The 13,188-nt window shown below is 44.6% G+C and overlaps 1 protein-coding gene across 1 annotated transcript in view; it reads left to right on the forward strand.

Annotated features, from left to right (window-relative positions):
* ABHD2 (abhydrolase domain containing 2, acylglycerol lipase) overlaps window positions 1-13,188 on the forward strand; it is a 1,158,770-nt gene that overhangs the window by 370,145 nt on the left and 775,437 nt on the right. Inside the window, 1 exon segment of the mRNA XM_044078196.1 lies at window positions 8,493-8,506. Coding sequence (XP_043934131.1) covers window positions 8,493-8,506 — 14 coding nt within the window.

Here is a 13,188-nt window from a genome sequence, read left to right on the forward strand (position 1 = left end):
AATCCTCTATAGAGCCAGCCACCCAAACTCAACTTTGGGATTCTACCCAAGTGTAATGACTGCAGCAGTGAAACACGATGAGCATAGTACAGTTTTGTACCTACCATAAATGTAGATGTTAGTGTCTTCACTGCTGCAGTCCAGGTTACCCACCCGCCAGCCCCTCTTTCCTATCTGGGACTAACCTATACTACCTATGTGGTGTATTTACTGGTTACTGAAGGTTTTATTTTTACCTTTTTTGTATGTTTTATTAGCAATATGTATTGCCTACCATTTTGGGGGGCACCTGACATCTGGGGCAAGAAAAACTGAAGAAAATGGTATTGGCTGCTTCTTATATACCCCTGGCGCACTGACGTCAGGGAAGAGGTGACAGCAACCGACGCCGGACCAAGACTTTGGAACTCAGGCCGACTGCAGGCCCGCCTGACGGCAGGATAACCCAGGTGTAATGACTGCAGCAATGAAGACACGCGAGCATCTACATTTATGGTAGGTACAAAACTGTACTATGCGGTATATCAACAAGAAAGAAGGGACTCACTATTATCCTCTCTGCAGGCTCACAATGACCCTTTGGCACACAGCCTCAGCCATGCAAATACACCTGCTAGCACAATTCCTGCCAGGCTCCCTAAACTCTCTGGCACACAACCTAAGCAGAAACCTGCTAGACCCATACGAGTGGCAGCTAGGCCACAGAACCTTCAGCCTTGTAACCCAGAAATGGGGCACCCCGAAGGTGGACCTCTTTGCCTCCCACTCCAATCAGCTCAGCAAATTCTGTACCACTGAACCTCACAGCAAGGCCTGGAAAGTGGATGCTCTATCCTTCCAGTGGATAAACCTCTCAATCTATGTATTTCCACCTCTTACCACTCATTTCAAGGGTTCTGCTCTAAATGGGGGATAAAAACCAAGGGCAATCTTGATTGCCCTAGACTGGCCATGCCAGCACTGGTACGTACCCTCTGCTGAGCGCAGCCTGTCACCCCTGCCACCATGGCACCTACCTCAGATCCCAACACTCCTGACCCAGAAGAATGGAGAATTCATGCATCCACAGTTGCAGACCCTGAACCTGGCAGCCTGGCTTATTCCCTGACCTCTCCTCCAGCTGCCAGCCTAAGCAAACAAGTCCTGGATGTTATACATGAGGCCAGACAAGTGGAAAAGGTTTTGCACCTTGAATCCAGGCTAAGGGAGCTGAAACAGCACAGCCCTCCCTATCTCTCATCCTGGATTACCTAGCAGACCTACTACACAGGGGTCTATCCTTCTCTATTAAAATTCATGCCTCTGCCATCTCTGCTCATTACAGCACAGAGGCACCTCTCTTCTCACATCAAACAGATCCTAAGAGGGGCTAACAACTTAATGCCACCCAGAATAGCTCCTACCCCAGCTTGGGACCTTAACTTTGTGTTGGAAAAGCTCACCCTACTCCCCATTGAGCCTGCAACTTCAGCAGAGGTAAAATTCCTCTCGGAAAACAGCCTTGTTTCTGGACATAACTTCAGCTAGAAGAGTTTCAGAGCTACAGTCACTCATGGCTGTAGAGCCCTTCATCATTTTCCATGCTGGCAGGGTCTCACTCAGGACTAACCTATCCTTCATGCCTAAAGTGATGTCCAGTGTGGCTCTCAACCAATCCATTCATTTTCCTACCTTTTCCCTAACCCACAAAACAAGGGGGAAAGGAGTCTGCACTCTCTAGATATGCACAGACAGCTCAAATTCTATCTGGATAGGACTAAATCTTTTAGAAAAACTGACCAATTGCTAGTCCGCTTCACAGCAGGGGCAGAGGGCAAGGCCATACCCAAACAGTCTCCAAATGGATAGCACACTGCATCCATTTCTGCTACAAACAGCAGAAGAAACCACCCCCAAAGGGGGTCAGGACGCATTCCATCAGGCCAACCTCCACCTCTGCAGCTTTTCTCAGAGGGGTCCCCACCAGGGACATCCTGGAGGCTGCAACATGGACTTCTGTTCATACCTTCAAGCATTACCACCTGCCTATCTTTTCCAAATCCAGGGCAGGCTATGCCACCGCAGTCTTGCAGGGCATCCTAGCCACCCCCAGTCTTCTTGACTGCCTCCACCCTTTTCTTCAGCTTTGGGAATCAACCCAAGTGTGATGACTGCAACAGTGAATACACTCTAACATCTATATTTATGGTAAGTGTACACATCTGTACTTTTTTTTTTATTGCCACTCTGACAGTTCAGATCAAATTCCTGAGGTACATTGTTGGGAGGTTCTAGAGTTCATTGCCTAAAACACAGATATCCAAAGTGTTCCTTTGGTCATAATATCACCACCTGCATTATGTAGTATTACCTTACAGTATGAAGGAGTACCACAAGGTTCTAAGTTTCAGCCTGGGTATCTGAAATGAAAGGTGTGAAGATAAGAGGATAATCAGTTTAAACCCACTTGTTTAAATTATGATTTTGGGCCATTTAGTCAGGTTTTGATAATCTTTGTATTGCTGAGGGGGTGGGGTGGGGGTGGGGGGGGCTGTGTAACGCAAAAGATGATGCAGCCAGGAGTTGGTTGCCCTTCATGGGAAAAAAATTACATTGCTAAATGGAGTTTCATTTTGAAATGAACTGTATTTGCACATTCAGCTGTCAAAGAATTGCTCTAGACCAGAAAGAAGAAGTTTTGAAACTTTCCTTACCTCTGTAGGATGGCCTGTAAAGAGATCAGGAGATCAGCATGAGGGCATTCAAAACAACATGCCAGATTAAGCTGTTAGTGTTCAGCCGCCTTAGAAGTCCCAAGAATGTACTATTGTAGTGTACTAGCAACCCTTAAAACTTTCCATATCCTTTTATTTCTATGATTATCCTGCCTCTACTCGCCTACCTGACATACACCTTCTGCAACCAGTAGGTCACATGATATAACCCATTTGCTTGTGTGTGTGTATTCATGTGTGTGTATATATATATATATATATATATATATATATATATATATATATATATGTGTGTGTAAATATATATATGTGTATGTGTGTAAATGTGTGTGTATATATATATATATATATAATGTATGTATCTGTGTATGTAATATAGTGCACACACACAACCATGTATGTAAGTATGTATGTATATATATATATATATATATATATATATATATATATATATATATATAAATATATATGTCTGCGTTATGTATGTGTGTACGTATATACACATACTTGTATACATGCACTAACTGTCCATAGCATAAATGCAGATATGAATGTACTCTGACAATGAAGAGAAATATATGTTTGGATACCTCACAGCCACAGCAAAAGTCAAATACAGAAGTTATTAGTACCACACTTTATACAACACTACACTGTACTACACTGAAAGTGTTAACCTTGCTGACATTCAGCTGGTGAGCTTTTCCCCAGACACACACACACACACACACACACACACACACACACACACACACACACACACACACTTCAGCCCTTGCACATATCTAAGAAAAATATAGATTTTTTCAGATATCACACTACCATGATACTTTTTTTCCTTTTAATATTATCTAGGGATGATTTCCATAGTAAGTACAATTGTACTGTGTTATACTTTGGGTAACCGGACTTGCTCTCACCTGGTACATTGACATGAACACCAGAGTTCTGTAACATTCTGCTCCTTTACAAACATATCCTTTAGCTAAAATGTGTAACAGCAAACACCAGTGGAATAAAACAGTGCCAGGAGTTATGAAAAAACGTTTATTCGCTCATAAAATTAAAAAGGTAAGCACTTTCACATCTGCTTCATCAGGCCTTCTACAGAAAATGAATGAACTAGCATGCTTATATATATGCAGACATCTATCAAAGAGAGGCAAACAGGTTGAACCAATCACTTGAAGCATTATATTAAAGCAAGCATAAATATAGCGTATGCATAATAAAAAAACAATTAAACTAATAAAACAACTTGTATAGGATTTAAAATCACTCAAACATTCCTGAAAAATGTGTCAATACTCTTTCAGTTCTGATCCAACATTGATCTGTTTGAAGCAAATACTATTAAAAGTAATGTAAAATACAATATACATATAACACGTATAAGAAATGTATATAAATAAAAAATGTATATAATGGCATTGTGTATATTTTAGTAACACTCAGCAATCATCACTTTCTAAGGCTTCGTCCCTTTAGAATGGGTCTTAATGGGACTTCTTCATTAAGACCACTGCCCTGATCTGCTCTTAACCTATTCATCCTGTTGACCTCCCTTGTTTCAGTAAGGTTTCTAATATCACCACCACGGACAGTGGGGTTTATCATGTCAATCACCATGAACTTAAAAGCATGTCTCGCATCAGTGTTCATAACCTGTTTGGACAAGGCATTGCTGGCAGAAGGACAACGGATGCTGTATAAATGCTTCCTAATCCTGTCTTTCAGAGATCTATCCATCTTGCCTACATAAAATTTTTGGCAGACCATGCAGCTGGCAAGGTAAATCACATGTGGAGTCGGACAGCTTGCATGCACCTTAAAGTCAAACCTACGTCCATTATCAGGATGTTCAAAACACCCACTACTGTCTACATAGCTACAAACATTACATGCTCCATATGTCACCTACAAGCCTCTGGGTCAGTTGTTAATATGTTCCAGTGTCTCTTAATAACATTCATTGTCATCCTAGTGTCAGTAGTGTAAGTTAGAGGAACAGAGATATTAGGTCTACTGGGAGTTGGTCTCCTACCATTGGAATCAGTGGACTGTTCAGAGTAGTAGGGTCTGGCTGTACTGGATCTAAGTGGAGGTATGCTACAAAGTATATCATCAACCTCCTTTTCTTTATAGCCTCTATCAGTCAGCTTGCCTTTTAAGCATAACAAGTCAGATTTAAAACCATCTGTCCCATTCAGCCTAGAGGCGCTCAACCCCTGTCCCTTAACTATATTCTTAAACACGTGATAGATACATGCCATCTCAATGCAAATATATATATATATATATATATATATATTATGGAAAACCTGTTATAGGAATTCCCCTCTTGCATTGAGATGGCATGTATTCATCACCTGTTTAAGAATATAGTAATACCGGTACAGAGGGAACCATCAACCAGTGTGCTTAAAATCACATCCAAAAATTCAGCTTGAGTGTCTGAATAGTTCAGAGAAAATTTTAAAACATTGGTAGAGGGGTTCAAATCTTGATGAAACTTAATTAACTCATCAGGACGGCCTGTCCAAACAAGAAACAGGTCGTCCATAAATCTACGATTGAACAGAAATATTGATGAAAACTTGCTGTTGAAAAGCATACACTCCTCTTCCCATTGAGTCATGACCATATTAGCGTAGCTATTGGCACTGGAGGTGCCCATAGCGACACCATCTCTTTGTTGGTAATAAACATCATCAAAGACAAAGATAATATTCTCGAGTAATATTATCATACAAAGATCTATCAGGTGACACAATGAAGGATCATATGCACTGTACTTGGGCAAGTATCTACCCCCACAAATTAAGCCAGCCTGGTTAGAAGTCATGGTAAACAGTGACTGTACATCCATAGGGACCAGCAGGTACCTCACATCTGTCGGTTGCATTTTAGTATAGTCAAAAAGATCTCTTAGAAACTGTTTGGAGTCCCTCAGCACTACCTCATTCCTAACTAAGATTGGAAGTAGGTACTTCTCAACAAATATAGAGAAGGGCTCCATGCTCCAACCACGGCCAGCAACAATGAGTCTCATCGGTGGTCTGTGGCTATCCTTATGGATCTTTGGAAGACCCTGTATGACAGGAATCAATGGCTCACTTATCGAAAAATAGTTGTACAAGTCAAGACTGGTTATTTTATCTTGTAAACAATTAAAAGGTACTCCTAATAGTTCTTATAAGACAATCTGTGTTTTTCTTGGTGATAACAGTGTAATGTTAAGTTGTCTATCTCGCCTTCATTGGGTTCGGAGCCGACCTCGGCCACTCTAAAAGCTCGAGAGTTAGTTCCACCGGCTCGAGGCTCCCCTATATCCCACAATGCTATGCGTGAGTTACCTCAGATCTCGTTTGCCGCTACAGCGATCGAGGTGTGTTTTCTACCGGCTCCAGGTTAGTGAAAGTTAGACTAGTTTAATTTCTTTAAACTTAGGCTAGTTTAGTGTAATTTTCTTTCCCCTTAGTGTAGTGGACTTATTATCCCTTAATACCTTTATCCAAGCCCCCTCCTTTTATAAAGAACATATAGTTCTTCCCTAAGGCCTTCGGGCCCTTCCTCCCTTTCCTTAGGGTGTGTATGTGTTTACTTAGGGAGTTTTTATTAACTTACCTTTAGTTTAAATAATTTTCCCTTTTAATCCTATCAGTGTAATCTGTGTGTGTGCGTTTTTGTGTGTGATTACACTTCAGGTTCCTTGAGTATGTCCAAGGATACAAAGGTCTCAGGCTTCAAGAAGTGTGACTCGTGCTGTCAGAAAATGACTCTGACGGACGGTCACACTTCTTGTGTGTACTGCCTGGGACCTTTACACCTGCAGGACTCTTGTGCTGTATGCCATCAGCCCTAGAGTCCTGCAGGAGAGAAAAAATAAACTCATTTTGAGGGGTTTAATTAAGCCTGAAGGTTCCCTTCCTGTGTCTTCTGGGAAACCTTCTAAGGCTTCTAAGACCTCGGCTCCAGCTTCAGAGTCGAGGCCTAAGGCTTCGAAGCCTACTGCTTCATCGGCTCCGGCTGGAGCCGATGAGTCTTTGACTGCTGTTTCAGTGGTTTCCTCGGCTCCGGCCGGAGCCGAGGCATTAGAGTCATGGGTCGGCTCCGATCATACCATCGGAGCCGACATCTAGAAAGAGATCGAGGTCACCGTCCCTTGGCTCCGTTCATTCGGCTCCAGCGTCTCCCCTGCTGTCTGAACGGAGCCATAGATCTCACTCCTCCAGGTCATCGAGGCTCTCAGATCACGACCTCCAGAGGGTAGTGAGTAGACTTTTGAAGTCTGAGGCACTGGCCCAAATGCTCCAGAGTCCGACTCATCAGTCGATGCCTCAGCTTGTTCCAATAAATATTCCTCCTCCGACTCCTTTCGGCTCGGGCCGGGCGCGACTCGGAACCGAGACTGCGTTAGCGTCGGAGCCGATACATTTGTCTTGGCTCCATCGCCGCTCCGATTTCTTCCTTTGAAGAATCTCGGCGCGGGCTTCCCTCGTCGGCTCGAGGGGTGAGTGGCATCGGACCCTTGTCCGACCCCTCTCCCTCTCGGTGCTTGGCTGGTGAGCTCGGCTCCGACATCGGCCTCGGGGCCATCTCTGTCGGTGCCGAGGGAGGTTCTCAGCTTCTCGGAGCGGGAACCTCTGGCTCTGCCTGACAGGGGTGCATTCGAGGTCATGCGGAGTGTGTTGGAACCTTGTTCGACTCCACAGTCGGCTCCGTCCGCCCCTCCCACTTCGGTGCCTTTGGTTATGTCGACTCACTCCCTCATCCCAGACCGCAGAGAGCAAGCTCCTCAAGAATCCCCTGTGGGGATCTCATCCTCTTCAGAGGCCTCTCCTGAATTGGCAGGGGAGCCCCCTAGGAAGAGAAAGTGTAAGAGGAAGCACTTAGACTCACCTGAGTCTATCACCTCTGACACAGATTTAGAGGATTCCGAGGGTTCCCCACGTTCCCCTTCTGAAGATGTCTCTTTCGCAGACATTCTAGAGATCCTGAAACAGAGGGGAAATTGGCCAGCCCTTAACCCTTCGGAGGATGAATCTGTGTATCTTGAGGCGTTTGGCTCTCGCCCTTCCACCTCCTGGGTGTCCCCCTTGATCCCCTCATGCAGGTGGTTGCAAGAAGGCCTGGACGGCTCCTGATTCAGTGGACCCTACCCCAGGAGACCCTCCAAATTTATAACAGCACCAACTGACAAGCAATTTCTCACAAAAGGTGTTTCTGTGGATGCTATGGTGATAGCTGCTGCCACCAAGAAGGAACTTAGCTGATCCTTCGGTGCCTGTCCATCCACCTAACAAGGAATCCAGGTCTATGGACAGGTACGGGAAGCGGATGTTCTCGTCAGCGACCTTTGCAATGCGTTCGCTGAACTACCTATGCCATTTTACTCGTCTTCAAAGGGACTTGATCAAGGAAGCGAGTGATATGTTGAAGGATCCTACAGCTGAGGGTTTTCAGGACAAGATGAACACTCAGCTGGCTACCCTGAACTCCATAGCTAACTCCTCCATGCGCCTACTTTCTTATGCGGCTGATGGAGCGAGCAGGGCCGCAGGGACAGGTGTGGCCTTACGCAGGCATGCCTGGATGCAGTTATGCAACTTTGCGGACCCCTTTAAAACGTCTTTCACTAATTCCCCGTTTGATGGATCATCTCTTTTTGGTCCTCAAGTGAAAGAAACCTTGACTAGGTGCGAGACTGATGGCAAGACTCTTTCTGCCGTCGGAGTCCGTTTTTCTACTCCTTCTAGGCCTTACCCCAAAGGCCAGAAAAGTGGAAAAATGTGGTTCCGCAAACAATCTCAAGGGACTTCGCCTGACGCACAAAGTCTGTTCCCCGCCAGAGGCAGAGGGGGGAACAACAATGGTAGACATCGCCCTAGAGGCAGGGGGGGGTCCGCAGAACCAGGGCAATCGGGAAGTCTTCTCTGATAAGCCCTTTCAGCATCCCTGAGGTGTTGCCCGACTGCCTACCTTCGGAGGCAGTCGGGGGAAGATTGTCACTGTACCCAAAAGCCTGGCTATCCCTGACTCAAGACAAATGGGTACAGTCCATCATTTCCGAGGGCTATTCCATTCCCTTCTTTCGCATTCCAAACCAATCAAAAAAATCCCTTCCAGATGTTCCACCCACTCAAAGGGATCTTGCAGCTTTGGAAATTTCAAAGCTGCTTGCAAAAGAGCAATTCAGCCAGTTCCAGCAGACCAGCAAGGATCCGGAATCTACTCCAGGTTCTTTTAGTTCCAAAGAAAACAGGGGACTGGAGACCAATTTTGGATCTCAGTATCTTGAACAAGTCAGTCAAGAAAACAAGATTTCGGATGGTCACGCTGCAGTCCATCCTTCCCCTTTTGGGAAAGGGAAGCTGGATGTGCTCTATAGATCTTCAGGATGCGTACTATCACATAAAAATGAAAAGACGCTCCAGAAGATTCCTCTGCTTCAGGCTGGGAACCAGTCATTTTCAATTCAGGGCCCTGCCCTTTGGTCTCACCACTGCCCCCCGGGTGTTTACCAAATGCATGGCAGTGGTAGCTTCTCACCTGAGACGACAAGGATTCCAGGTGTTTCCATATTTGGATGACTGGCTCCTTACAGCTCCCACCAAGCATCTTCTTCTAATGGCCAGGGACTACACCTTTCGCACTTGTCAAAATTTAGGTATTTCAATAAATTTCGAAAAGTCTGTTTTGTCGCCTTGTCGTACTATTACCTTCATAGGCGCAAATCTAGACACAATCAACATGTCTGCGAGACTAACAGATCAGAGAATAACAGACATACACAAAATGGTCTCGCTCCTCTTCAGCAGCAACAGAATCAAAGCCAGGTTAGTTCTGAAAGTGTTGGGGATTATGGCGGCTGCCATACCTCTGCTTCCATTAGCCAGATTCCACATGAGAATCCTTCAATGGATGCTCTTCACGCAATGGTCGTACCAGCAACTTCCAATGTCTCACACCATTATGATCACGCAAACATGCAGAAATCATCTTCTGTGGTGGATGTCTTCCCTCAGCTCTTATTGGGAAGACCCTTTGTTCCTTCCTCCGGTTGCTACTCTGACAACGGACGCCTCCCTGATCGGGTGGGGGCATTATCAGGGCAGAACTGTCCAGGGCACATGGCAACCAGACGAATGCCACTTGCACATAAATGTTCTAGAGATGAGAGCAGTGCTTTTAGAGTTGCAAGCCCTTCAAGACTCTCTTCCCTTGGGAACGATAGCAATCCAGACGGACAATATGTCTGTAGTGTGGTATATCAACAAACAAGGCGGAACCAGGTCCTACCCCTGTGTCGAGAAGCACTCAGACTGTGGCAATGGGCGATTTCTTCTCAGCGTTTTCTGATAGCAACGCACATCCCCGGGAAGTCCAATCAAATCGCGGACAAGTTGAGCAGAGCTATCCTCATGCCTCACGAGTGGTCTCTGAAAGACTCTGTTGTGAGATAAATTTTTCTCAAGTGGGGCCAGCCTTGCTGTGACCTTTTGCTACTCCCCAAAACAGCAAGTGCAGAGATTTTTTCACCCTATTCCCATTACCAGGCCAACCCAGCAGAGACGCTCTAGTCCAAGTTTGGCCCCGGGGACTTCTGTATGCATTTCCCCCCTTCCCACTAATCTCTCAAGTAATACAGAAAGCTATCGCTCAGAAGGCTTCATTGATCCTCATTGCTCTGTACTGGCCTCGACAGGTTTGGTTCCCCTTTCTACATCAGTTTCTGTTGGAGCGACCTTGGCATCTGGACCTAGTTCCAGATCTTTTGATCCATCAGTCGGGTCAGTTTCATCGCTCCCTTCCCTCTCTGAACCTCACTGCTTGGTTCCTCCAATTCCAACTTTAGCCAGGCTTCCTCAAATATCTCACTCTGTTCGAGATATTTTGATAGCTTCCCATAAATCTTCCACTCGAAAGATTTATTTGAGTAAGTGGAAATGTTTCACCTATTGGGCTCAAGGAAGGGACATAGATCCTTTCACTGCTTCCATCCAAATGGTCCTTGATTTTCTAGCTGAACTCTTCCATGCAGGTTCATCTCCTTCTACTCTTAAAGTTCAATTGGCAGCTATTTCTAACTTCCATGTGGGCATTTCAGATTCTGCCATCATGTCCCACAAGCTTTGCAAAGCCTTTTTGAAGGGAGTTTTTCTACTCAGACCTCCGGTAAGAAATCCTCCTCCTCCTTGGGACCTAAATTTAGTTCTCAGTTCTTTAATTCTCTCTCCTTTCGAACCTGCATCCTCCTGTTCTTTAAAATTACTATCATGGAAGACTCTCTTTCTAGTAGCTATTACTTCAGCTAGAAGAGTTTCAGAACTTCATGCACTCAGCTGTCGACCTCCTTATCTGTTGTTCCATAAGGACAGAGTATCTTCTGAACCAACCCGTCCTTTTTACCTAAAATAGCCTCCACGGCTAACCTAAATCAAAGCATTGACCTCCCGGTGTTTTTTCCAGAATATTCTAACAGATCTGAACAAAGATTGCATTGGCTAGATGTTCATCGTCAATTAAGGTACTATTTGGATAGAACAAAACAATTCAGAAAATCTGACCAGCTGTTCGTCTCTTATGCAGAAGGCAGAAAAGGACTTTCAGTTTCAAAGGTATCATTATCCAGATGGCTAACATCTCTGATTTCCCTTGTTTATGAAATTAGACACCAAAAGCTGCCTAGCAAACCTAAAGCCCATTCTACCAGAGCTTTGGCTACTTCTATAGCCTTCCAAGATAGACTGCCTATTGACACCATTTGTGCAGCGGCTACTTGGGCTACTCCTCACACTTTCATTTCTCATTATAAGTTGGATTTAGCCTCTAGACATAGAGCTAACTTTGGTTCCACTGTTCTCAAGAGTCTGTTCCGTTAGGCCACCCGGGACAAGGTGCTAGGACGGTCCCATCCAGCAAGAATGAAGGCGAGATAGACAACTTAACATATAGAAGTTATGTTCTTACCATAACGTTCCATGTTAGTTGTCTTCTTCTCGCCTTCTTCTTGCGTCCCACCCTCCTTCCCCCTGGCCTGGACAGACCTAGAGGAGTTTTGATTGTGACCTCTCTTTCTACCGCCTCTTTACTTTAGGTATATGCTCTGCTGTGCATATTTCCTGGATCAGGATGTAGGTCACCCTTCTCTTCTCCCTTGTTTATAGAGGTGGACTTTGTTACTACTTATTTTACTACTATTATAGGCTGGGCCTAGCTTACAAACGAGATCTGAGGTAACTCACGCATAGCATTGTGGGATATAGGGGGAGCCTCGAGCCGGTGGAACCAACTCTCGAGCTTTTAGAGTGGCCGAGTCGGAGCCGAGGTCGGCTCCGAACCCATCCAGCAAGAAGAAGGCGAGAAGAAGACAACTAACATGGAACGTTATGGTAAGAACATAACTTCTATATATTGATCATCACCTAACATTTCTTTCATGGAATTAAAATAGTCGGACCTGTCCATCACTACTGTGGAGCCACCTTTATCAGCTGGTCTAATGGATATAGTCATGTAATTTCGTAATGTATGTAGAGTTATCTTCTCATACTGTGTAAGGTTTCTATAATGATTAGTTTTGGAGCTCTCAAAGGCTTGGTGAAAATCATTTTCTACCAATTTAACAAATACATCTAGAAGAGCATGTGGATTAGGCATAAACAGGCTCAGTTTCTTGAAATATTAATATTAGCATCATCAGTATCCCCACCCCAAACTTTATTTTCAGTGAAACATTCCGTGCAAACATCCTAATGCCTAGAACAATATCTGTCACATCTCCATGTTGTGCAAGTATAAACGAAAGTCCCTTCCCCAGTACATTTAACTCATGGAGGGGGGGGGGGGTCAGACATCTCTTGGACAAGTTCCAAACAATCAAGTTGTGACTTGTCTCCATATCATCTTGAATGATTGATTGGTATTCTGTTCCATTGGCAGTTTCCCCTTTGTCTTTCCCGTGCTTTGTGAGAGATTCCTGTTGGAACGTTGGTCCTTGCCAATGGGTAAAGGGAAAGTGATAGAGCCATTGCTGGACCCGAAATTTCTGCCATCCATGCTTTTGTTAAGGCTCGTTGGTGTTTTACATCTCACATCATTACCTAGTACTAGGCATATAGCCCCTTGTAGGACATTCACCCCATTGGTATCAGCATCACTGTTCATAGAAGAAAGACTATCAGCAGACGTCTCAGCCACTGTGCTGCTAGGTTCCTTATTGCAAGATCCATTATGAGACTTAGTAGTAGTAGAAAAAACTGTAGTGTAATTCCTGGATGCTGTTCTTGTTCCACCCATGGAAATATTAGTATGCCCATTACTATTGGAAGTCTGATTGGAGTTTAATCTAGAGCTACTACATGGAGGGATACTGTTCTTGGGCCAAGTGAAAACATTTCCCAGGTTAAAATCCGTACTAGCCCTCTTAATCTTAAGCTGCTTTTGCTGAAGCAATTTTCTTTCAAACAGT

This window comes from Protopterus annectens, chromosome 7.part0, assembly GCF_019279795.1.
Source record: "Protopterus annectens isolate FY-2018-M chromosome 7.part0, PAN1.0, whole genome shotgun sequence".
In the NCBI taxonomy this organism is placed as follows: Eukaryota; Metazoa; Chordata; order Ceratodontiformes; family Protopteridae; genus Protopterus; species Protopterus annectens.